This window comes from Electrophorus electricus, chromosome 12 (genome assembly GCF_013358815.1).
Source record: "Electrophorus electricus isolate fEleEle1 chromosome 12, fEleEle1.pri, whole genome shotgun sequence".
NCBI lineage: Eukaryota > Metazoa > Chordata > Actinopteri > Gymnotiformes > Gymnotidae > Electrophorus > Electrophorus electricus.
The window spans coordinates 20,970,608-20,996,205 of NC_049546.1; the positions used below are offsets into that span (position 1 = coordinate 20,970,608).

The window sequence follows — 25,598 nt, forward strand, 5'->3', positions numbered from 1 at the left end:
GAACTGGTGCTGTGTAAAGGCAGTACTTGCTAAATTTGTAAATTATGCTCATCAGCAGGGCAAAGAGATTTAATCAAATAAGATTTGGTCAGTAACAGTAGGACATCTGATGTCAGAGTACATGCAGTCTTGAGTCTGTTCTTTCTCCCTGTGATTTCTTCCAGTTTTCCTCTTGTTAAAACGCAGGGCAGCATAACTCAGCTCCACACTATCATGGTCCTATTGCAATGAACACAAACAGACTTAGGTTGTGCCTTCATCGGGACGTTTCACCAATCTGTGCCTTTGCTGTTACCTGTCGCAGGGTCTGGAGGGCATATCTACAAGTCATTTTAAAGGTCTGTTCACATACAAGCAGGCTTATCCATCCATGTGCACTCCAGCCATATGATCTGGGTGAAAGAGCTAGATGAAATAGCTGGGTGTTGTCCTTCATTAATATGCTTAATCAGCTCAGTAAGCAGAATGGTGCATCACAAAAATGGCACATATGTCTGTTGTTTTATTACTTGCATGCTACAGAGCATGAACGTTGTGAGGTTCCCACTTCACCTAACACCCTTATATATTTTCCTTCATTACAAAGGGGACTACAATTAGATTCAGCTGTACTATAAAAAATTTAGTTCTACAATTAAACTTTCTCCTGCCATATAAATATTGTAACTGTAATTATAAATGCATGTTTCCTTTACTCACTGTAATTGTTGCTGTCAGTTTGAACATGCATTGTGTTTTTCTGGGATTAGAACTTGCAGAGAGTGGAGTTGAGCTCCTCAAGGTTCCTGTCTATTTTTTTCACAAAAATATTTCACTTTTGACCTACCACTTTTATCTCCATGCTACCTCTGAAACTTGAGCAAAACAAGTTTCACATAGCATAACATTACTGCTTTTAAATGCTTTTAAAGTGATAAGAGCAGACCAGAGCATTCGCACACATTTCCACAAAAAAATATTACAAAATATGAAATTACAATGTATAAGATATACCTGATTGATTTTTCTCACTGTAGCAGTGCTTTGTTTCTCTGGAGGAAAAAACAAAAAAACAAACAAACATCTATCTGGTTTCACTATGTGTAGTGAATATATATTTTACCTTATTGAATAAAACATTGCACATTGTTTTTTATTGACATATTTAAATATATGGTTCTTAAAATACATATAATTCTAAAATGTCACATATCATTTTTTTTTTCAAACGGAGAAGGCATATTCAGTTATTTTAATGAACACTTACCACTGCTGGGTCGACAATTTCTCCATTTACAAATTAAAATGGCTTGAACAAAGATCACAATTACACAAGCTCCCAAAGCTGCTCCCAGCCAGATCACTGCAGGACTCACAGTCTTGGCTGTAGAAAAGGAATGATCACAAAACAGCATGAAGTGTTACTATTCTTGTGGTAGTGTCAAGGTAAAAAGCTGAGATAGCTCTAACACATTAATCATAAATAATCTGCAAACACACAAATAGGCCACACGTGATCTTAATCTGTTTGTAAATATCAAACCAATTGAACAAAATAGTCTTTGGTGTCACTGAACAGCTCAGTGCTGCTAATTAACAGAATGATGGATTTAACGACTTCAGTTTGCACAACACTGCATTAATGTTAGCCTTATATTTAATACTGTGACTGTATTTCATCACATGACCAATGAATATAGAATTTTAAGAATTTCATACAATAACAAAAAGTATTTAGATGCTTACTCAAATCTACTGTCGTCCCATTTCCAAGAAGGATCTTGCCACAGGTGGCCACAGCGCAGTAGTAAGTGCCAGTATCAGAGAGGCTGAGGACACTCTTGGAGAAGTTGTACACACAGCTGTGTGGAGAAGAGCTGATCTCACACTGATGGCTGCTGTTGTGATGAGTGTAAATGATTTCAGGATGGGAGTCTCCTGCAGCAGCTCTGAACCAGAGCACTCGGAGTTCTGCTGTTCTCCTCTCAGAGAGGACGGTGCACTGCAGAAACACTGACTCTCCTGGGGGAACCCTCCCCAACACTGGACTTTGGACCGCCGATATGTTTAAATGAGCACAACCTAGTTGAAAGGATGTAAATAATTTTATACATATTTGGACCATTAAGGTACATCAGAGCATGCCATCAACTCTGCATGTATTTACTGAAGATGAATATTTTATACATAACAAAATGTAGATAAAAATAATAAGCAAAACAGTCTTATTGCAGAACTAATATCATCAAAATTAAAATGTCTTTTGTAAAATCACATTTTTCTAAGAATAATAGAAAATTCTCCAGTTAAAATTTCTACCTGCATGGCTTTAAACACATTGAATTAGGGGTTTGTGTTGTTTTACCTTTCACAGTTAAGAATGTTCCCATGGAAAATGTAACTTTTTTCCAGGTAGACATTCCATAGAAGTACATTCCTTCATCACTGATTTTCATATGAGGAATTGTAAGTGAAATGCCACTCGAGATTCTCTCCAGTTTGATCCCGGAACTGTGGAACTCAGGTGCGACTTTAGCCTCATTTGTTAATATATTTACCACCTCCTGAGGCATCGCTCCCATTCTTTGTTTGTACCAAACCATTAAACTGCTGTGGTCATTGTCTGAAAATGTGCAGTTAAGCGTAACAGCTTCTCCTGCCGTCACTGAGACAAATGATGATTGGTAAGACCCGACAGATTGAGCCAGAGCTTCAAAATAAATGTAAGTTAGATGAGCACAATGGGAAAAATTAAAAAGTTCAAATAGCTAAATATCTAATAGCAATTACTCTAAAGAACAGCTTCTATAAAGCTTTTAAGTAAACATGCCTTCAGAACTTACATATTTTGTAGACAGGTATAATAAAAATCCAGAGTGGAGTCATTCTTAGATTGACACTTGGTCAGACTGCTTGGAAGTGGTTAGATGTTAAAAGCTCTAAATAGGCTTTGCTTGTTGGACTCACGTCATTGGTCTCCACATGTCATGAGACCTCTTTCCTCCTGCATGTTTGTAACACAGCTTGGCCACCAGAAGTCAATGGTGAAAAGTGAAAAAAGCTACTCTGGTAGAAGTCTTGTCTTGATGTCACGGAACGCTTGCCTCCCCCAAGTCACGTGGTTGGGCCTGCCATGTACAGTGGGAGGGCTGTTCTATTCATCACCACACCTGCAAACACCTACACCTCTTCTGTCTAAATGTATATAAACCCATGGCAAAGAGTGTAAAGTGTTGGTTATTGTTGATGTAGCGTGTGGATGTAACGTGTTGATGTTTCATGGTAATGATCCATGGTAATGTTATAAGTTTTCGATATTGTTAACTGTGTTCATGTTAGTTTACTGTCAACCATTTCATGTTCGTATTAACATTTGTAATGCTTGTGAGTGCCGTTATCGTTCCATGTGCATCTGTAAATAAATGTATGTCCCAGTCGCAGGAGTCTGTGGGTCCTGCCCCTCGCCTCGGGCCACCACACGTTACACTTGAACATAGGAGGTTTATTACAATAATTTTATCAAAAGAAAGAATTAGATGCAATTGAACTGGGATAGAAAAATACACATATAATAAATAAAATAACACATGATTGACTTAAGAAATCTATAAATATTGTAGAAACTGAAAAAAATCTGTTTTCATGTCACTTGAGAAATTGTCTGGTTTAAAGATGCCATACAGAAATATCAACTGTTTCCCGAGCTTAACTTTGTATTTATGGATGTTTACCATTCTTAAATAGTCACACTGTGAATCACTTTATCTTGGCAAGTAAAATCTTTGTGGCCATTTCAAGCTTTCAAGTTTTTCTCAGGATGGATATATTCTGTGGCACTTTACATGTACATCATCAACTGGAAATATGAATCTTGTAGTTTGTTTGTTAATGGAGTCAGCAAGTTTAAAACAGCAGGAAGACTACACAAGCATGTATGATAAAGACAGGAGCATGTAGGATAAAGTCAAGGTTACACATTTACAGTGCTAGGTGCTCAGCAAATATAGCCAGAAGCACACCACTGACTAAAACCATGTCTCTGAAAAATCACTTTAGCCATTGGTCCAAATATTTAGACTGTACAAGAATGGATGAGTGTCTACAAAATTAATGCAATTCCAAAATGGTAAAAAGCCAAGCACTCTCATAAATAAAGAGTTGTATTCTGTTCAAAACTTCTCTATATAGTAAACTTCTCAAATTTTTGCTATATAGTAACATAGCAAATACTGCAAACTTTTACATCAAAACTTTGTTCCCTTAGAGACTTAGGTGACCACTCAGTGATAAAAACTTCTCATTCATTTTGAAATGAATGATACATCTGTTTATCGAAAAAATGATTTAATGATCAGAAAGCCAAACAATTGCCTTTTGTAGCCAGATGTTATCTTGTAATGAAATCAGACACTGGGAGAAAACTGTGAGAGAAATTTGCTTAAATGTAGGTGGGAACATAAACATATTTGGGTGGGGACAAACTGAGTTTTAAATTTGTAAACTAAACCAACACCTCATAAAAGAAGTGCTCAAAATAGGGATGTTGACTGAAACAGTCAGATAGACTGACATTTGTTTCAGCTGCTTGTTTGTTTTTTGTAGCTCTGTCACACCTCCAGCAGAACTTTAGCATGTGTGCATATAGGTCTTGTGTTTGAGTCTTTGTGGGTCGATGTTTGAACCCAATAGCCTGCATGCTATGCTTGTATAAACGTATGTGTTTGTTCGACGAATTCGTCCCCGCATCCTGCTCAGCCTCTTCAGCACAACTACATACAGTGACAGGAGGGAATTTTAGGCAAGTTTAGAGGAAAGCCTGTGGACCTCACCTTGTCTGTGGGAGACATTTTTGCAGTGAACTTACAACACATCATTAAATGTCTCCAGGCGTGTACTCTTGTTACGTCTGTTTCTATTAGATTATAAAAGCCTACCACCCACTTCCCTCTAACTTCTGCACAAGGTACAGGGTCTTAAACTGTACTCTTGCTGCACTCCTTCAGAGATAAGCTTCATATAACAGTCAGTCTCCAGTACAGAATGTCCCAGTAATGATGTACATAGTATTGAAGGTTTCCAAATTATGTTTACTTAAGGTACAGCTAGTAGAGAGCTATTAGTTCATTGGTCAGTAACAGTGGAGTACACACAGTCTTCAGGCTGTCCTCTTTTTTCTCTGCCTCTTGTGGTTTTCCTCTCATTGAAATGTAATGCAGCATAATTCAGCTCTGAGGATTGAGGGTCCTGTGGGATGGGCATAGGAGGTCAAACAGAACCAGTGACACTGCAGTGTAACTGTGACCTTGATTCTTTCATATATAAAGACATGGCATGTATGTACGGCTGTGTGACTCATACCTCTCTCACCTTTTTCCTTATTATAGCAGCTTGCTTAATTCTCACTGTAATAAAAAAAGTGCAATTCAATGGCTAGATTAGGATATGTTGTCTCCTTTATCCCTTATAGCAATTATCTATTTAGTAATTATGTATAATGTGTCACGGGAACCCCCCCCCCCCCCCCAAGTCACGTGGTATGGCCTGCCGCATGCAGAGGGGTTCACCCATGTTTGTAGCCACACCCCCGTGAAGACACGCACCTGTACCATGTGTGTTTGTCTATTTAAACCCCCATCAGTGCATGGTCATTGTTTGTCTGCTGATGTATGTAAAATACATAAGTGGTCATTTATTAGATGTGATTGTAGCCTGTGTTTAGTTAAATGTATAAGTCATGTCTGTCGTTAATGTTGTGTGTGAGTGCCACTGTTCTACATGTTTTATGTCAATAAATGTTTCACATCGAGGGAGTCTGTGCGTCCTGCTCCATGCCCATCGCCACTCGGGCCAGCGACAACGTTACATAATGAATATGAATATGAGATACATATGACCACATACAAATGTAATTTAATCTAATTTAAGGTGTCGTATAAGGTTTAGCTACATGTTAATAAACACTCACCACTACAGTGTTCACAGTTTCTCCTTTTGCAGATTAAAACTGCTTGAGCAGAAATGACAAGCACACACACTCCCAGAGCTGCTCCCAGGAAGATCATTACTGGATCCACAGGCTTTGCTGCAAGACATTAATTCTGAAAAAACTATACACAAAAGAACTTGGGATAAGGTCAGACACATAAAAAAACTGATATATTGGTGGTTTTAACAACATGTACTTTATCCACAAGGCTCTGCACTGTGTGATTTAACCAGATATTCTTATTATTCAGTACAAATAAAAGGGATGTCAATGGATTCTGTAAAGAATTCTAAAGACACTGTGCATGTTTGTATATTGATGCGGCACGGCTCCCTCCCCCCAGACGTCTCGCTGTTTGTGTGTGTGTGTGTGTTCATTTGCATAGACACGCCCTTCCCGTGTATCACGCCTGTTCCTCGTTTTATGTCGTTACTGTGCATGTATATAAAGTTTTGTTCTGTCGTTGATATTTGTCCGTGTTTGACCTTACGTTAGCCTTTGTGCTGCACTGTCTTCCTGTTGTGTGTTAAATAAACGTCACCATGTTCTACACGGTTCGTTTGTACATCCTTCCAAGCCTCCCGGGTTACATGTATGAAGATTGTTTTAAAAAATACATATTAATTATAATATGTTTATTTAATTATAATCATTTTTATTTAATTATTATAATTAATATTGTAATTAATATTTTAACAAATATCACATCAGCTTCACTGCCCAAAACAAAAGCAATTAAAGTGTATTAGTGGTAATAGTAGTGAAAATCATTATCATCATCATCATCATCATCATCATCATTATTTGAAATAGGTAAAGTAAAATTTAATGTTGCATTTACATATAAAAAACGGAAAACCTAATTGGCAAATGTACAATACCAACATCTCAAAATGTACTTCTCATGCACATGTAATGCATGGCCCTGTTGTACATGTAGTTTAACTCACAAATAAAGGAGCTGTATATTTTATCTAAGAGCTTAGGCGTTCTCAATTTTTCAACAACAGAATAACTGGTTTTGCCTGTCCACATGTGTTTATAATGTCTGGTTTTGCCTGTTCACATGTGTCTATAATGTCTGGGTTGTGTTTGTAATGTCTGGCTTCTTCTGTACATGTTATTGACATTAATGTTTCATTTACTTGATGTGCTGTTCTAAACTTTCTTAATGATTCCATCAGCTTGTCTTACTGCCAAATACTGATACTACAGCAACACATCTGATGATATTTGTGGAAAATCCTTCAAGATCACATTCACATGTCAGTAATAAATGTGACTTACTAACAAATTTAAACACTTACTCAGACTCACTGTCGACCCATTTCCAAGAAGGATCTTGCCACAGGTGGCCACAGCGCAGTAGTAAGTGCCAGTATCAGAGAGGCTGAGGACACTCTTGGAGAGGTTGTACACACAGCTGTGTGGAGAAGAGCTGATCTCACACTGACGGCTGCTGTTGTGATGAGTGTAAATGATTTCAGGATGGGAGTCTCCTGCAGCAGCTCTGAACCAGAGCACTCGGAGGTCTGCTGTTCTCCTCTCAGAGAGGACGGTGCACTGGAGAGACACTGACTCTCCTGGGGGAACCCTCCCCAACACTGGACTTTGGACCACTGATATATTTAATTCTGCATGATCTGTTCAATATATTAAATGTTTATAATTAAATGTTTATTGGTCTAATGAACATGGAAACAAAAATACTGGACTTTGGTCCACTGACATTGTTAATTCTAGATTCCCTTTTTGAAATAACACAGACTATTTAAGATCCCTTAGACATATACAAGATAATATACAAGAAATTACCAATAACAGTACCTTTTTATAATATTTTAATTGTAGTATTTTAATAATTTCGTTACTTATAAATCTTATAATAGTCTTATATTTGAATAGGAGTAAACTACATCAGACAGTGTAGTCAGTAGTCCTTACATGCACAAATCACATAGTCGCAATATAAAAAAACACAAAATTTGATATATATAATAGAGCACAATCTATATGTACCTGTGTCATACAACAGACTTGAGATAAATTTATTAGGCGATATCATTCAGAAAGAGCAGAGAATGCATGAAATTCTACTATTAAAGACATAGAAGAATTTGTTTATTACCTGTCACAGCTAAAAATGTTCCAGTGGAAAATGTGACTGTATTCCAGGTAGACATTGCACAGAAGTGCATTCCTTCATCTTCAGCTTTTATATGTGGAATTGTCAGAGAAATGCCATTCAAGATACCTTCCAATTTTAATCCTGAACTGAGAAATTCAGGTGAAATTTCAGCATCTCTCTTTTCTAACATTTTTCCAACCTCCTGAGGTATCTCTCCTGATCTTTGTTTGTACCAAATTACAAGATTAATACGAGAGTCATGTGGAAATGTGCAGTTAAGTGTAAGAGCTTGTCCGGATTTCACTGAGACAAACGATGTTTGGTAAAACCCCACAGCTTGAGCCAGAGCTTAAAAAAAAAAGTCACATGCAAAGTCAGATGAAGTCCAACAAGGGAAGAAATAACAAAGGTTTACTGAACTCATAGACTCATCAAATGTGTTCATTTATGATGACTAAAAACATCTGACAATCTGTAGCCCTCTTGTAAAACATCAGTTAAGTTTAAACTTACGTGTTTTGCAAAGAGATAAAATAAGAATCCAGACTGGAGTCATTCTCATAAAGGACATTACTGTTAATGAGGAGACAGCACTGACATTGTTGGCACTTGCTGCAAGATGTTCAAGATGTTCACCTCACTGGGCTCCACAAGTCACGAGATCTCTTAACATTTTCTTTCCACCTACCTGTTTGTAACCCAGTTTGGCCACAAGAAGTCAGTGGTGAAAAGATGTCAAAAAAGCACTCCAGGAGATGTATTGTCTTGTGTTGTCTTGTGTCATTTATACAATGATTACAATTGTAATATGATTAAAATTACAATTACAATGTATTACAATTTATTACAAATTACAATTTAGTTAAATTAAAGAAATTGTAGGAAAATGCAATTGAATCATGATAACTAATTACATATATATTACATATGTAAAGTATTTTTATCCTATCACATTACAGATCTTTAAATAGGCCAAATATATAAATATCAGAGGCAAAAGCAGAGAATAGTAGCTTTTTTCCGGTAGCTACTTGTATATTCATGAATGTTTACTATTCTTGAATAAATACTTTTTGTTGTTGTTTTGTTGTTGTTGTTGTTGTTGTGTCCCCAGTTGTATGTAAACAAGATCATCAATACATTTAGTTTGCAAACTTTCCTTCAAGACCTCTGTGTCCTGGATCACTTAGCATGCTATATTGAGCTGATAGTGTGCTGATAGTGTTAGATTGACTGTCATTGGAGTTCATATGTTTAAATCAGCATAAACACTGCAGAACTGCCTATGATGGTAAACATGATATTATGAGATTATGAGATTAACCAACAATACAGATTTACATCTTGGGCTAAAGCAATAATATGTTTAGTACACAATACATTAAAAAACATTCTAGTTCAGCAGAAATACTTGCAATATACAAAAACAAATATATAGCCACAATTTATTTTGATGTGGGTGGCATGAAGGAAGCAAGAGGTGAAGTTGAACTTTATTTTTCATAATCTTTAAAGTAGCAATGACGAGTCTAGGTAGTCTCCAGGATCGGAGCAGCGTTACACCAACAGACGATCGTGGTTCTGTCCGCTAGTGCGCAGCGCTGTCCCTCCGAACCTGTAGGAGTGTAAATAGGGTGCAGTGTTAAATGAGCCACAGGTGTCTCCTGTCAGAGGACAGGTGATCGTGAGTGGGGAAGGCAAGTGGTACGGTCCTGGTCTGGAGGGGGTGTGTCTCTCCCAGTAGGGGACCCGTCTACCATGACCATTAGATAATTCCAAAATAGAAAAATCCCGTGTGGTCAAAAATGTTTTATATTCACGTTTTTGTTCATTTTCTTTTATTCTTTGTAACGATTGCACACCCACACACACAGAAGAAGATCCAATTGCACCAGGTTTTATTTTCAGAAATCAAACAGATCTGTGGAATCAGGCAGGTAAGCGAGGTCGGGTTGGTCCAGGGTCGAAACACGGGGCAGAGTCTGGGGGTCTCGGTATCCCACATAGTGTTCGCAATACTTCTCGATGTGAACGCGGGAGAGGGAAGCTTATAAAGGGAGGCAGTAAAGAGGCGAATGAGAATCAGGTGTGTGCTAGAACACTGGTGAGTCAGATCTGGGGTGAGTGGGCGTGGCTGTGCAGGGCTGAGAGTGGTTACTGGGGTTCATAACATTCTACACAACTTGACTATAATAAAAATATTGCTCCAACAGCAAGTCTTATTTGAGAGAAAAAAATAATTTCTGTCAGTTTCATTTCTATATATTACAGAAGCTTTTCAAATGTGAGTGCATTTAAACTACTAAGACATTTTTAATTATTGTAGACGATAATTAATTATGTCAAGTTTGAAAACCTAGTAGAGATACTGATGCATCTGTGTGTGTATTTTGGAGGTCCCACACTAGCAGTAGTGTCTTGGCAGCTACGGCAGCGTTCATGAGTGCTGTTATGGGCATTGAGCTCAGCCTCTCAGTTTCCTTATCCTGCTGCTCTCGACCACAAACCACAGAGGCCAAGTTACAACTCTCAGAGCAGCAAAAGCACACACATGACCTACAACAGTGTCATAAGTAGCATTACTACAATTCAGGATCGCCCACTTCCACATCAAACCTTCATTGTCTTAAAAATGTTGGCGAGAACATGAAGAATTCCAGAACTCTCATTTCATTCTGATTCGCTGCTTCTCTTTATAGTAACGTTTACTGGTTGGCTGTTCTTATAAGAGCTTTCCTGTCACTTCCCATTCAGGCGCTCCTCCTCTTTTCTCTGTTGAGGTCAGGGAAGAGCTTTCACTCCCTGAAGACTAACACAGAGAGACTGAGGAGGAGCTTCTTCCTGCAGGCCATTCAAGCTCTGAATCAGGGCAACTGATGGAACTGATGAGACTACTCTGTATATGATAACCATGATAACACCACAAGAAACTGTTAAAACTAAAAAAAGGGAAATTGTAAAAACTGTAAAATTGTAAATGGTAAAAACTGAAAAATTGTACATTGTTTATATGCATATTCATACATTCCCTCTTCATTCTTTATTCATCTGGGCATATTTATTTATTCATTAATCTGCATCTGTTGTCCTGTTCTGTGTATTTTATGTATCTCTCCTCAGCCACGGTCAGAGCAGTCACAAAAAAGCATTTCACTGCCAGTTATACTGTGTATGACTGTATGTGACAAATAAACTTTGAACTTTGAACTCCTCGTGTCATCTTCTAAACTGTCCTATAAGAGCTCTCCTTCAGAGAGGCCTCACATGCTGCTAATGGTGTGCTGTACATGGGCGGCAGAATTTCCCCAAACTGTGCGTACCTGGGGAACGAGTGACAGAGAGCTAATGAACTAGTTTGTGGCCAGTAACAGTCGAGTACAGCACTTCAGAGTACACGCTGTGTTCAGGCTGTCCTCTCTTCTCCTGCCCTCGTCTGGCTTTCCTCTCACTGAATTTTTTTGCCAGCATAATTCAGCTCCTCAACATCGTGGTCCTGTATGGAGTGCACATGAAAGGTTATGAAAGCGCTGTTTGAGCCACAGGACTGCCGCTGTGACTGTGATCGCGACTCTTCATGTGTACAGGTGTGGCACATGTTCACCTGCCTGTGCATTACCTGACTGGTGGGTTTCTTTTTTGAAGTGTCTTGTTGAGGTCTCACTGTAGTGGGACAAAGGGAAATTCTTTGACTTCTCACTTCCTTTTTTCAATCTTTTTATTAAAACCACTTAATAAGGAATCATTTTGAGCAACAAATCCTTTCACTTTCAGGTGTTGTATAAGACTTAGGTGCAAAGCTTTAATAAACACTCACCACTACGGTATTCACAGTTTCTCCTTTTATGGTTTAAAACTGCTTGAGCAGAAATGACAAGCACACACACTCCCAGAGCTGCTCCCAGTAAGATCGCTAGAGGATCCAGAGGACTGGCTTTGATATAAAAATGAAAAAAACTGTAAGCAGAAGCACACATGTAAGATCTCAAATGTTCATCCAGGAAGCTCTTTGTGCAGCCAACCTCACCATCACAATCATCAAGTGTCACCAATAATCACAATCATTATTTACTATTGGATCACTACAGGATCCACAGGCTTTGCTGCAAGACATGAATTCTGAAAATACTGTTGCCTGAACAATAGATTTGGGTGAGCTGTTGTTAAGAGGTAATAATAATAATAATTATTATTATTATTATTATTATTTAATTTTGTTGTGGCTTTTTTAAATATGTGTGTAGTCATATAACAGAGACTGTGCAGCCTGGAGACAATTAATTTTAAGTGAACATCATCAACACTAAATAAGAAGTGTTTCTATGGTCTGTACTGAACACTACAGAACTGTCCATGACAGCAAGCAGAAGGGCATATAGGCTAATACCAGCAGCACTGATTTACAGCTCTTTGTGATGATCCAGCACGTGTCATATGACGGTCATAATCAAATGTCTGCGTCCCTCTATACCAATACCTCTTATCAATACTAATGTTCCATACCATAATTTCTCTGTAAAGAGCTGGTTCTAAAAGATACAAACAGTTAATCCTATTGCAGAAGTCTGAGATTATAGCATGTCTGCTGATGGTATACAATTCACATCATTTTGATCCAGAAATGATCAAACATTTGTGTAAAATATTCAAGACCACACATGTAATAATACTTAAAAAATATCAGAAAAAAACTTAGAAATTTTATTTCTTTGTGAATAACCCCAGTAAATGTAATTCTTACATTTAAGCATTTAGTTGATGTTGTATACCTTGTAGTTACTTGTGAAAACATCTTAGTAACATATTTAAACACTTACTCAGACTCAATGTTGTTCCATTTCCAAGAAGGATCTCACCACAGGTGGCCACAGCACAGTAGTAAGCACTTAGAGTATCAGAGAGGATGAGGACACTCTTGGAGAGGTTGTACACACAGCTGTGTGGAGAAGAGCTGATCTCACACTGATGGCTGCTGTTGTGATGAGTGTAAATGATTTCAGGATGGGAGTCTCCTGCAGCAGCTCTGAACCAGAGCACTCGGAGTTCTGCTGTTCTCCTCTCAGAGAGGACGGTGCACTGCAGAGACACCGACTCTCCTGGGGGAACCCTCCCCAACACTGGACTTTGGACCACCGATATGGTTAATTCTGGATTGCCTTTTTGAAATAACAGAGATTCTGTAAGGTCCCTTATACACACATAATATACTAGCAATAGCCATGTACAGTACAGTAAGAGCCATAAACCAATTTATAGTAAAGCAATCTAACAGAGCTCTCTGGAGGTCTTAACTTATTTACTTGTTTTAAACGTTATTCAGCTTGTACTGCAGTCCAGACATAGTTTTGACAAATAAGTCATTGCGTAACTACAGAAAAGTTGCTATCCAACCGTTCAAAAGAGAATCCAACTCAACTTTAAATCAGTGTAAATAATACATAGGATGTACGATTCTCTGGTAATTTTGCCATCTTTAAAGCACCTTATAAAGAAAGGACTTTAACCCTAATCCACGATGCCATAAAGGCTGCCAAAGAGCTCTGGTAGAGATTACTGCACTGCACAGACACTGCATTTTGTGCTAACAGCAATAAATAGTATTAATAAATGCACTGTATCATATCTTTAGTAATTATAGCACTCTGTCAACTAAATCCTGAAGAGGGATTTAAAAACAGCAAGAGTCATCTGACTTTAGATGAAAAAATTAGATGACTACCTGTCACAGCTAAAAAGGTTCCAGTGGAAAACTCAGTGGTTTTCATCAGAACTACACCACAGAAGTAAAGTCCTCCGTCGTCTTTAGCAGCATGTAGAATAGAGAAGGAAATGTTGGTCTTAGTCCTCTCTAGCTTCAAGTGTGACTTATTGTACTCAGATGAAATGATGGCTTCCATGAGTGGACTCTGTACCGCAATGTTGAGAATCTGCACCCCAGTCTGTTTGTACCAGACCATGGATTCTGCACTGTGCTTCTTTGCAACCGTGCACTGCAGAGACACTGACTCTCCTGGGGAAACCCTCCCCAACTGTGCACCACTGATATATTTAATTCTGCATGATCTGGTCAATATATTAAATGTTTATAATTAAATATTTATTGCCCTAATAAACATGGAAACATAAAATAAGCTATTTCTTTTCTGCAAATCATATTTGCAAAAAGGGTTCTATAATTACCTCTGATAACTTAGGGATTTTTTTTGTACAGAGTATTATTACAAATGTGTAAAAATTATCCTATAAGAAAAGCATCTAATAGTGGTTGGATAAAATTTATTTGCTTTATTACCTGATACAGTCAAAAAGGGTCCAGTGGAAAATGTAATTTTGTTGGACAGAAGCATTCCATAGTAGTATGTTCCTTCATCATCTGTAGTAGCATTTGGAATATGCAGAAAAATACTGCTCTTTTGTCCTTTCCACTTTAAAGCCAAATTTGTTGAACGCAGGAAAAATAATAGTGGCATCCATCCATGCTCCCTGCATTCCAATATCCTGAGGCATTTGTCCTGGTATTTGCTTGTACCAAAGCATATCTTCCCCACTGTTTTTCTTTCCTGCAAATGGGCACTGCAGTGTGACAGATTCCCCAGGCTTAGCTGAGACATATGGAGGCTGATAAAGTGTCAGAGCATCTGACTGACCTAAAAATGAGGTTTGACCTGACTTAGCTGAGCAAGCATGACAAATCTCAAAGAAACAGATCTAATAGTAACTCTAAAAAGCAACAAAATATTTGCAATCTTTTTCTGTGAAAGGTTTGTAAAACTTACATATGTTGTGGAAAGCCAAACTCAGAATCCAGACTTGGGTCATAATTGTGGGAGAATCGATGGCTGCTCAAAGCAAAATGCACAGATTTAACCAGCTGACAAGAGTATCAAGGGCTTCTGTTGCTGGAGCCATTAAGGTATTGATCTCATTGGCTGACACAAGTTCCTGTAAATTTTCCATGTTCTTCTTGTTACCCACATTGCCAAGCAGAAGAATGGGAAAAAAAAACAGCAGTAGAGATGCTACTCTATTATGTGTTTTCTTAGTTAATTTCTATGTAAACATTCTCCTACATTAAATACAACCGTTGTGGATAAATGTTCTCCCCCTTAAAACTGTAGTAAAGGTTTAAAAAGGTTAATTTTAAAATAATAGTGTTTTATTATTTTTGTTCTCTTCCTTTTAACTCATCCTATCAATTATTTTTGATCATTAATTTTATTTATCTGACATAGCACAAAAGTATAATGATGACAGTGTAACACGGTGACAATTGCAGTGGTAATAGGAACAACCCTGAAGAACAGTCAAATGGAATTTTGTTTTTTGGGGGTTTTTTTTTGCTTTGCTTTATTTTTGTATTAAATAAGAAATGTCAGAGATGACAAGGCCAAAGCCCCCAAAAAGCCCTAAAACAGGCTCTACTACCCAGGACTGTCTGTGAGAGAGACGGTTCTGCACCAGTTCTGCACAGGATGCCCCCTTGCAAGCTTCTTTCTGTAATAAATGCAAGCTATGCACACTTATATAACATCTCCAGCCTAACATCTAATGATCATAAGCAAATTCACCTTGATGAAATTATTTTTGTCTATTTCACTCACTTTTCTACTAAATTATACTATTTCAATACTATTATACTTTTATTTCAGTTATTCCATTTGAGTATAGTAGTCTGTTGTAAGGAGGGTAGGTAAAGTAGGATGTGGGGACAACTTTCATAAAGTGCAGACATACGTTTATTACCATACAAACCACCAAAGACGTAGAACACAGGCTATCATGGTGAAACACAGACACTCGTCACACATAAACAGCAGCCATGTATACACGCATACTAATGACACAACAAGGATCAGGTGTGGAACACAGGGAGGGTGTGGCCACATGGACGAACATATACACACACAAACAAACACACATGGGGAGACATTGGGAGAAGGGGCCATACCATGACATCTGTTTAATCCCTAAGAAAAGCAGCACTTTAGAACAATTGAGAAAAATAGCTGTTTGGCTTGTGTTTAGTTGTACTAGATTTGATGGCATGAGATTTTTTCATGTCAGTGCTCAGTGGGAGAGGGGTCAGTTACAATTTTACAAGTATGTTTGAAGACTCTGCTGTCCTGATTAATCCACTTTGCAGTCGTAAGGTTCGATTTGTTTCAGCTGCTTTAGTAAGAGGCATGCTTTGCTCTGCTCTCCTCGGGTCACTGGATGTAGTGGAGTCCTGGAACTCCATGGGTAGAAACCACAAAACCATTCATTCTAAGGAGGCATGGGTAAGGGGCCATCTATCTAAAGCCTACATCCACCTTACTTACCAACATAAGGACTTTAGGGTGTTGAGCAGAAGGTTGTTGGAGCTGCATCATCACACAACACACCAACACACTACCTGACCTCCTTTAGGTAGGCAGACGCATCACATCTGGTTCTCGGGCGAAACACTGCTGAGGGTGCAGTTGTTGGTATAGGGACTGAAAAGAGAAGGGGCCAGAAAACACAAAGTGCAGGTACATCAGTACTGAGGATCAGCAGACCTGATGTGTGTTTTCTGAGCCACACCAGCTGTCTTCATGTCTGTCAGGAAGCCTGGCATGGACAGATGAGTTTCAGAGTTTAAAAGTAGAAATGGAACTATTGCATGTATGCCTGGACTGTCAGCATGCTTTAACATGTAGTTCAGGCCCAGGGTAACGGCATTATAAACAGACTCTTGTCTTAAAAAAAAACAAGGGTTTAGGAGGAAAGCTGTAGTCAGTCCTGGAGGCCTCTATGTACTTTTCTTGTGTACTTAACAGTACATTGGTTTTCAATCTATAATAAATATTTTTCTTTTAGCCTCTTTATTCCCCTTTACTAGCCTGTGTGTGGCTTCTTTGTAGTCTAGTCTTTCCTGTTTTTTCTTTGCCTGCATTCAAGAAAGTCATGGTTTGTCATTACTGTACCCATGTTCTAGTCAGAATACAGCTTTTCTTCCATTTCCTCTGTCAGCTTGGTGTATTTGTACAGCCTGTTTATTCACACATGTGAAGACATGGTGTGGATTATAAGCAGTCCACTATCAGTAGGCCCTGGTTAAATTTTACTGCTGGGTTGCCAAAACCAGTGCACTACTGTAACATCTCCATGCCCACACATGTATTTCTTTTTCTTCTTTCTCTTTTCTTATATCGCCATCTATCCTTACTCATAGGTGGATTAAAGCATCACTCATGATGACATCACATGACATGACATGACCCAAATCATCTGGCCAATGCGCACACAGACTCCTGACATGACCCAGATCATCTGGCCAATGGGCACACAGAGTTATCAACAAAAAGGAAGAGCTCCACCTTTAATGGCAGTCTGGAGGGCTCTGTTAGGGGCCATGAGTGTCCTTCCTTAGACCCTCAACCCTTGAGTGTCCTTCCTTAGACCCTCAGCCCTTCACCTATGCTTGTCACTTGTCAGTATTATTGCCGCATTTTGTTTAGCTTTGTTTATTCATGTCAGCTTTGTTACATCTGTCATTTGATTAGTCTTGTTACCTTTACTAGCACTGCAGTGTTGTGACTTTCCTAGTTTTATTACCGTCCAAGCATACACTCTGCTTTCTAGTTTTGACTATCTCTCACCTTGAACTGTACTTCTGTGGTCTGTTGCCCGGCGAGGTGTCAGCTCCCCCTGTATCTCCTAGGAGGGAGGTCTGGGTAGAATGTGCACATACCTACATTTTCAGTTGTTGTTCTTTCTGTTGTTCCAGTCTAGTTAGGATAGCTGTTTAATATTTCAGTATAGGCTAGTCTACACCGCATTCCACAGTATTACACAAATTGGATTTATGTGTCATAAAGATTTAACTTTTTGTTTAACTTTTGTTTTTAACTTTTTGTTTTTCACTTAAACTCATGGATGGTATTGTGTCTCAGGGCTCTTTGGATCAATGAAATCAATCTCAGACACCTGTGATAATTAGTTTGCCAGGTGAGCCCAATTAAAGGAAAACTACTTAAGAAGGACGCTCCACATTATTAAGGAGGCCACAGGTTTCAAGCAATATGGGAAAGAAAAAGGCTCTCTCTGCTGCCAAATAGTGCAGTGCCTTTAACAAGGTATGAAAACATTAGATATTTCACGAAAACTTAAGCATGATCATCGTACTGTGAAGAGATTTGTGGCTGATTCAGAGCACAGACAGGTTCATGCAGATAAAGGCATAATGAGGAATGTTTTTGCCAGACAAATTCATCGGATTAAGAGAGCAGCTGCTAAAATGCCATTACAAAACAGCAAACAGGTATTTGAAGCTGCTGGTGCCTCTGGAGTCCTGCGAACCTCAAGATGGTTGCAGTTGTGCATAAACCTACTTTTCTGCCAACCCTAACCAGTGCTCACAAGTAGAAACAGTTGCAGTACATAAAGAATAATTTTCAAACAGTCTTGTTTACTGATGAGTGCCGTGCAACCCTGGATGTTCCATATGGATGAAGTAGTGGATGGTTGGTGGATGGCCACCGTGTCCCAACAAAGCTGTGACGTCGGAGGTGGCGGAGCCATGTTTTAGGCCGGAATCATGGGGAGAGAGCTGGTAGGCCCCTTTAGGGTCCCTGAAGGTGTGAAAATGAACTCGGCAAAGTATATAGAGTTTATGACTGACCACTTTCTTCCATGGTGCAAAAAGAAGAACCGTACCTTCCGTAGCAAAATCATCTTCATGCATGACAATGCACCATCTCATGCTGTAAAGGATACCTCTGTGTCCTTGGCTGCTATGGGCATAAAAGGAGAGAAACTCCTGGTATGGCCACCATCCTCCCATGACCTCAACCCTATTGAGAACCTTTGGAGTATCCTCAAGCAAAAAATCTATGAGGGTGGGAAGCAGTTCACATCAAAACAGCAGCTCTGGGAGGCTATTCTGACATCCTGCAAAGAAATTCAAGCAGAAACTCTCCAAAAACTCACAAGTTCAATGGATGCAAGAATTGTGAAGGTGATATCAAAGAAGGGATGTTATGTTAACATGTAACTTGGCCTGTTGTTTTTTTATTGAAACAGCTTTTGATTTCAGTAAATGTGACCTCTGAATGCTGCAAATTCAACAAATGAGCATTTTCTGTTCTTTACAACCTATAAAATGTTTTGAATATTATGTTGTGCATAATAATTTGGAACAGTGCATTTTGAGTTCATTTTTGAAAAAATACTGTTATCATTAGGAGGTTTGTTCAATAAAATTTGATTTAAACTCTAACGGTTGATGACTTGAAAATTATACTGACTGTCATTTGCATTGACCATTTAGGAAAATCAGATAAAAATAGCATTTGCATAATAATTCGGAACATGGTGTATATTTTGTTTTTTTTCTTTGCTTCATAGCCTTCCTCCTAGGTCCACAACAACCACCATCCACCCATCGAATATAATAACCAACAGACAATTGAAAAGAATGATTTATGAAATTAAAATAATAATTTTTGTGACATGAGCAGTTACACCACGTTTGAAAACAAGATAAAATGTATTAATACAGTGTTGCCGCAGGGTGAGATTATCATAATTATCTACAAAATGTACAAGCAGAAAAGGAATTAACAGAGCACAATTAGATTTCTGGATCCTACATTTACATTTCTTAGGACCAGTCATTCGCCCCTTATATCTGTACATTTTTCAGTAAAGTGTGCAGAAGGATCAGAAGCACAAATAAGAACACATCCTTAGCTTAAGCTTACTGAATTCATCTTTACCACTTTACCATCATCTCACTACCATCAAATAGAGCTTCATATTTAAGGATCCAGCACCGACTCTCAGTCTGTTTGTGCTGAACGCTGTGATTGCAAAAGCCTGTGTTGATAAAGGAAAGGAATGCATATGCATGTTGATGATGTCTGCATATTAAATAACCAAATTATCAAATTATAGACGTGGATGGGGACATTACATGGGACTTCAATATTTCTAGTCAATATTTTCCCAAATAGAAATTAAAACATTTTACACACTGTGAAGCAGAATTGGTGCTGTGTAAAAGGCAGTATTTGCTAAATTTGTAAATTATGCTCATCAGCAGGGCAAAGAGATTTAATCAAACAAGCTTTGGTCAGTAACAGTGGGACATCTGATATCAGAGTACACGCAGTCTTGAGGCCATTCCTTCTCCCTGTGATTTCTTCCAGTTTTCCTCCCGTTAAAACGCAGGGCAGCATAACTCAGCTCCACACTATCATGGTCCTATTACAATGAACACAAACAGACTTAGGTTCTGCCTTCACTGGGACGTTTCACCAATCTGTGCCTTTGCTGTTACCTGTCACAGGGTCTGGAGGGCATATCTACAAGTCATTTTAAAGGTCTGTTCACATACAAGCAGGCTTATCCATCCATGTGCAGCCAAAAGAAAGAGCTGGATGAAATAGCTGGGTCCTTCATTAATATCTTTAATCAGCTCAATAAGACAAATGGTGCATCACAAATATAGCACATCTGTGTGTTGTATTATTACTTGCAGCTCTGAGAATGCTACAGAGCATGAGGGTTGTGAGTTTTCCATTTCACCTACCACCGTTATACACTACCTGGCCAAAAAAAAGGTTACCACCTGAATTTAACTAACCAAACAGGTAGGAGCCTCCCATTGGATAATTACTGCATGGGTGATTATGTTTCAGCTGGCAACAAGTTATTTAACCCTAACTAATGCAGTGAGTAGCTTCTCATTTGTTAAACAACCATGTCAAAAGACACATCCTGTGGTCGTGGAAAAGATGTTAATCTGTTTCAGAAGGGTCAAATTATTGGTATGCATCAAGCAGAGAAAACATCTAAGGACATTGCTGAAACTACTAAAATTGGGTTAAGAACTGTCCAATGCATTATTAAAAAGTGGAAGGACAGTGGGGAAACATCATCTTCGAGGAAGGAATGTGGTCAGAAAAAAATCTTGAATGATCGTGACTGGCGATCACTTAAACGCAAATCCTAGAAAAACAACAGTAGAACTGAGGGATATGTTTAATAGTGAAAGTAACAGAATTTACACACACACAATGTTAAGGTAACTCAAGGGATTGGGACTAAACAGCTGTGTAGCCTTCAGAAAACCACTTGTCAGTGAGGCTAACTGGCAAAAACAGCTTCAATTTGCTAGGGAGCATAAAGATTGGACACTGGAGCAATGGAAGAAGGTCATGTGGTCTGATGAGTCCAGATTTACCCTGCTCCAGAGTGATGGGCACATCAGGGTAAGAAGAGAGGCGGCTGAAGTGATGCACCCATCATGCCTAGTGCCTACCATACAAGCCTGTGGGGGCAGTGCTATGATCTGGGGTTGCTGCAGTTGGTCAGGTCTTGGTTCAGCAATGTTATGTGCCCAAAGAATGAGGTCAGCTGACTACCTGAATATACTGAACGACCAGGTTATTACATCAATGGATTTTTTCTTCCCTGATGGCACGGGCATATTCCAAGATGACAATACCAGGATTCACTGGGCTCAAATTGTGAAAGAGAGGATCAGGGAGCATGAGACATCATTTTCACACATGGACTGGCCACCACAGAGTCCAGACCTGAACCCCACTGAGAATCTTTGGGATGAGAAGACTTTGCGCAGTGGTCCAAATCTCCCATCATCAATACAAGATCTTGGGGAAAAATCAATGCAACTCTGGACAGAAATGCAAGTTGTGGCATTGCAGAAGCTTGTGGAAATGACGCCACAGTGAATGCGTGCTGTAATCAAAGCTAAAGGCAGTCCAACGAAATATTAGTGTGTGACCTTTTTTTTGGCCAGGCAGTGTATATGTTTTATTACAAAGAGGACTACAATTAAGTTCAGCTGTATTTATTTCTACACTGAAACGTTTTCCTGCCATACAAATATTGTAACTGTAATTATTAATGCATGTTTCCTTTACTCACTGTAATTGTTGCTGTCAGTTTGAGCATGCATTGTGTCTGGGATTAGACCTTGCACAGAGAGATCTGAGCTCCTCAGAGTTCCTGTCACTATTTTTAGGACACGTATTTCACAAAAATATCTCACTTTTGACCGACCACTTTTATCTCCATGCTACCTCTGAAACTTGAGCAAAACAAGTTTCACATAGCATAATATTACTGCTTTTAAATGCTTTTAAAGTGATAAGAGCAGACCAGAGCATTTGCACACATTTCCACAAAAAAATATACAAAATATGAAATTACAATGTATAAGATATACCTGATTGATTTTTCTCACTGTAGCAGTGCTTTGTTTCTCTGGAGGGAAAAACAAAAAAACAAACAAACATCCATCTGGTTTCACTATGTGTAGTGAATATATATTTTACCTTATTGAATAAAACATTGCACATTGTTTTTTATTGACATATTTAAACATATGGCTCTTAAAATACATATAATTCTAAAATGTCACATATCTTTTTTTTTTCAAATGGAGAAGGCACATTCAGTTATTTTAATGAACACTTACCACTGCTGGGTCGACAATTTCTCCATTTACAAATTAAAATGGCTTGAGCAAAGATCACAATTACACAAGCTCCCAAAGCTGCTCCCAGCCAGATCACTGCAGGACCAACAGTCTTGGCTGTAGAAAAGGAATGATCACAAAACAGCATGAAATGTTATTATTCTTGTGGTAGTGTCAAGGTAAAAAGCTGAGATAGCTCAAACACATTAACCATAAATAATCTGCAAACACACAAATAGGCCACACGTGATCTTTAATCTGTTTGTAAATATCAAACCATTTGAATAAAATAGTCTTTGGTGTCACTGAACAACTCAGTGCTGCTAATTAACAGAATGATGGATTTAACGACTTTAGTTTGCACAACACTGCATTAATGTTAGCCTTATATTTAATACTGTGACTGTATTTCATCACATGACCAATGAATATAGAATTTTAAGAATTTCATACAATACCAAAAGGTATTTAGATGCTTACTCAAATCTACTGTCGTCCCATTTCCAAGAAGGATCTTGCCACAGGTGGCCACAGCGCAGTAGTAAGTGCCAGTATCAGAGAGGTTGAGGACACTCTTGGAGAGGTTGTACACACAGCTGTGTGGAGAAGAGCTGATCTCACACTGATGGCTGCTGTTGTGATGATTGTAAATGATTTCAGGATGGGAGTCTCCTGCAGCAGCTCTGAACCAGAGCACTCGGAGTTCTGCTGTTCTCCTCTCAGAGAGGACGGTGCACTGCAGAGACACTGACTCTCCTGGGGAAACCACACCCAGCACTGGACTTTGGACCACTGATACTTGATATTTATCATTTTTATTTAAATATCCTGTTAAGAATAAAATACATAGACAATAAGACACAGCTATATAGTCTATACTATATACACATTTAGATTTTCCTACCTTTGTAAACATCATAAGTCATAAAAAGTAAACTGTCTATGTCTTACATGCAACAAACCCTAAAATATTTCAACATTCTTTAACATATTTCATATAAGAAAATATACACTTGGTTCATAACATAATAATGCACAAAATGTGCAAGTTATTTGAAAATTATTTTGGTGTTAAAATGAATTAGGCCTTTAAGAAAAAAAAGGTTATAGTGGCCAAAAGGTATAACTTCTTACCTTTCACTGATAACAATGCTCCCTTTCCAAACACAATCTCAAACCTTCTAATGCCACAGTAATACATGGCTTCATCTGAAGGTTCAATGCTAGAAATGTTCAAATGACAGAACCCTCTTCCCTTCACAACAGTGAACTTTGGAGGTTTAAATTCACTGTAGTAAGAGGAAGTCTCTACTGATTTCTGAGTCATGGCCATTATACGAGGCTCCTGTCCTGTTTTTTGCTGGTACCAAACGATGGGATCGGTGTTGTCCTCTTCCAGCAGAAAGCACTGGAGAGTCACGTTCTCTCCAAATGCAGCGGTGGTCACAGAGTTCAGCTGATTGACACCTTTTGCCCAAAGAATGAAACCTTGGTTCATGCCAAAGGTTACTCTATAAACCATGTGCAAAGGTACTTATTTGTGCAGCTGAAAAAGACATGTATCTTAGGAATGCATGTGCCTTCGGCTGAATAGGGCCTAAAACATTACTGAACGTGTAAATATTGCTGAGAGAAAAACTTTGAAAAATGTAGCATAATTACTGCAAAAGCAGATGGTACTCACCTATTTCACTAGAAAGAACCGCAGTGAGACACATCGGGACCATTCTCCAGATGCCCAGGTCCTGTTGCATGGTGTGTTTGCTTGATAAAATGCCGAAAGGTCAAACAGCTTCATAAGTTGACGTAACTTATTTACATCACATACTTCCTGTGTTTTTCCTCCAATTAGAAACTGTAACAAAAATGCTGTACAGTCCCCTTAAAAACATTTTTTTGTGTCATATGTTGTTTCAGTTCTTCAAGTTAAGTTTTTTATTATTTCACACATTCGTGGGATAAGAGCTCTTGGATAGTTTTGTATAATAATATTTATTAGTATTTCGGACAAATTTATTATACAGTGGCAAACTATCATCATTCCACTGAAAACAGAGCCTTTCTCAATACTTCCAGTAAAAAAATAAAACAAAAAAAAAAAAAAGAAAGAAAAAGATTCAGCTCATTTTTTCGACATCACAAAAATGGCTTTAACCTATCATGGTCCAATATGCTAATTAGAATGCAATGTAATGGGTACAATACGCATAACATATTAATCACATGTCCCAGATCTTTAGGGATTACATAAAGTCCTATCCCCTAACTCTCCCCATTTCTCTTCACTACCCATGAATGAAACTCACTTGGAAGCCCATCACATCACAAACATTCATCAATTAGACATTAGAAAGTATGAAACATTAACTGCTACCATAGTGACCTTCCTGGTGACCAACTGGTACTATATAGCACTACTGATACTATATAGCACTACTGATACTGCATGTTCAGTGTCACCAGTTGCACATAGTTTTACATGTAAGTTTTACTGTAATCATACAGCCAAATAAACACAGCCAAACTAACACAGCTGAAAATCAAATCAGATCTGACTTGGTCTCTCTGGTGACTAAGGCCAGAGCAAACACCACTGGTACTGTTAATGCATGCTCAGTGTCCCTGGCTCCATCACTGCACTACTCACACTCAAACTCATTTACCCTGTACATACATTAAAACACACCAACAGTACCATACATGCATTAAGCAACACCACTGTTCACCTCCTACAACTAACACCACCTTTATAGTCCCTCTCTACACAGCTATAACTTACTGTACTCATTTATATTTCACCCCCAACTTCAACCACAGCAACCAGCTAGCACTTTTATCTACATATCTACCATCTATTTTCATCTGAAAACTCCAACAGTACAGTTTTATCCAGCAGCCTCTTAAGCTAAACTCCAGCAGGGAAGTACTTGACTACAGACCTACTTGTCTTTATCGTTACTGCAATACTATGTGATCGCCAATCGTCATCAAATGCATATTTCATCTTGTTCATATTTTGTGCTCAAAAGGAATCATTA

At 38.4% G+C, this 25,598-nt stretch overlaps 4 protein-coding genes across 8 annotated transcripts; all 4 read right to left on the reverse strand.

The window, feature by feature from the left end:
• Positions 1–238: 238 nt before the first annotated feature.
• Positions 239–2,552, reverse strand: LOC118242257. Its single transcript, XM_035531977.1, has 4 exons — positions 2,345–2,552; positions 1,726–2,061; positions 1,247–1,363; positions 239–1,031 (listed from the first exon to the last, which is right to left on the reverse strand). Exons 1-4 carry the CDS (start codon positions 2,550–2,552, stop codon positions 832–834), a joined length of 861 nt encoding a protein of 286 aa, XP_035387870.1. The 3' UTR covers positions 239–831.
• Positions 2,553–3,533: 981 nt separating this feature from the next.
• On the reverse strand, positions 3,534–8,706 carry LOC118242290. 4 transcript variants are annotated; one of them, XM_035532345.1, is made up of 6 exons: positions 8,607–8,706; positions 8,094–8,441; positions 7,273–7,608; positions 5,945–6,061; positions 5,347–5,381; positions 3,534–5,223 (listed from the first exon to the last, which is right to left on the reverse strand). In XM_035532345.1, the coding sequence occupies exons 1-6, from the start codon at positions 8,662–8,664 to the stop codon at positions 5,101–5,103; spliced, it is 1,017 nt and encodes a 338-aa protein (XP_035388238.1). In that variant the 5' UTR covers positions 8,665–8,706; the 3' UTR covers positions 3,534–5,100. The 4 variants fall into 4 exon arrangements, 3 of the variants coding, with proteins under 3 accessions (XP_035388238.1, XP_035388237.1, XP_035388239.1); XM_035532344.1 differs by having other exon boundaries at positions 5,338–5,381; XM_035532346.1 differs by having other exon boundaries at positions 5,173–5,223; positions 5,945–6,086.
• Positions 8,707–11,224: 2,518 nt separating this feature from the next.
• LOC118242258 lies at positions 11,225–14,047 on the reverse strand. Its single transcript, XM_035531978.1, has 4 exons — positions 13,810–14,047; positions 12,908–13,246; positions 11,710–11,753; positions 11,225–11,586 (listed from the first exon to the last, which is right to left on the reverse strand). Exons 1-4 carry the CDS (start codon positions 14,045–14,047, stop codon positions 11,539–11,541), a joined length of 669 nt encoding a protein of 222 aa, XP_035387871.1. The 3' UTR covers positions 11,225–11,538.
• Positions 14,048–19,568: 5,521 nt separating this feature from the next.
• LOC118242289 lies at positions 19,569–24,263 on the reverse strand. Of its 2 annotated transcripts, none has more exons than XM_035532342.1 (6): positions 24,245–24,263; positions 23,695–24,106; positions 23,041–23,388; positions 22,561–22,677; positions 22,309–22,346; positions 19,569–20,318 (listed from the first exon to the last, which is right to left on the reverse strand). In XM_035532342.1, the coding sequence occupies exons 2-6, from the start codon at positions 24,080–24,082 to the stop codon at positions 20,169–20,171; spliced, it is 1,041 nt and encodes a 346-aa protein (XP_035388235.1). In that variant the 5' UTR covers positions 24,083–24,106; positions 24,245–24,263; the 3' UTR covers positions 19,569–20,168. The 2 variants fall into 2 exon arrangements, with proteins under 2 accessions (XP_035388235.1, XP_035388236.1); XM_035532343.1 differs by having other exon boundaries at positions 23,695–24,071; positions 24,245–24,260.
• Positions 24,264–25,598: the final 1,335 nt, after the last annotated feature.

Coding starts and splice junctions, on each gene's coding strand:
- LOC118242257 (XM_035531977.1), bottom strand. CDS start 2,552: ATGCCTCAGGAGGTGGTAAATATATTAACAAATGAGGCTAAAGTCGCA. Junction 1,364..1,725: donor TGGGACGACAGTAGATTTGA/GTAAGCATCTAA, acceptor CCTTTTCTACAG/CCAAGACTGTGAGTCCTGCA. Junction 1,032..1,246: donor AAATTGTCGACCCAGCAGTG/GTAAGTGTTCAT, acceptor TTTTTCCTCCAG/AGAAACAAAGCACTGCTACA.
- LOC118242290 (XM_035532344.1), bottom strand. CDS start 8,664: ATGTCCTTTATGAGAATGACTCCAGTCTGGATTCTTATTTTATCTCTT. Junction 5,382..5,944: donor AAACTGTGAACACTGTAGTG/GTGAGTGTTTAT, acceptor TTTTTATTACAG/TGAGAATTAAGCAAGCTGCT. Junction 5,224..5,337: donor TAAGGAAAAAGGTGAGAGAG/GTATGAGTCACA, acceptor CCCATCCCACAG/GACCCTCAATCCTCAGAGCT.
- LOC118242258 (XM_035531978.1), bottom strand. CDS start 14,047: ATGGTCTGGTACAAACAGACTGGGGTGCAGATTCTCAACATTGCGGTA. Junction 13,247..13,809: donor AACCTTTTTAGCTGTGACAG/GTAGTCATCTAA, acceptor TATTTCAAAAAG/GCAATCCAGAATTAACCATA. Junction 11,587..11,709: donor AAAAGAAACCCACCAGTCAG/GTAATGCACAGG, acceptor CACTCCATACAG/GACCACGATGTTGAGGAGCT.
- LOC118242289 (XM_035532342.1), bottom strand. CDS start 24,082: ATGGTTTATAGAGTAACCTTTGGCATGAACCAAGGTTTCATTCTTTGG. Junction 23,389..23,694: donor AGCATTGTTATCAGTGAAAG/GTAAGAAGTTAT, acceptor TATTCTTAACAG/GATATTTAAATAAAAATGAT. Junction 22,347..22,560: donor AAATTGTCGACCCAGCAGTG/GTAAGTGTTCAT, acceptor TTTTCCCTCCAG/AGAAACAAAGCACTGCTACA.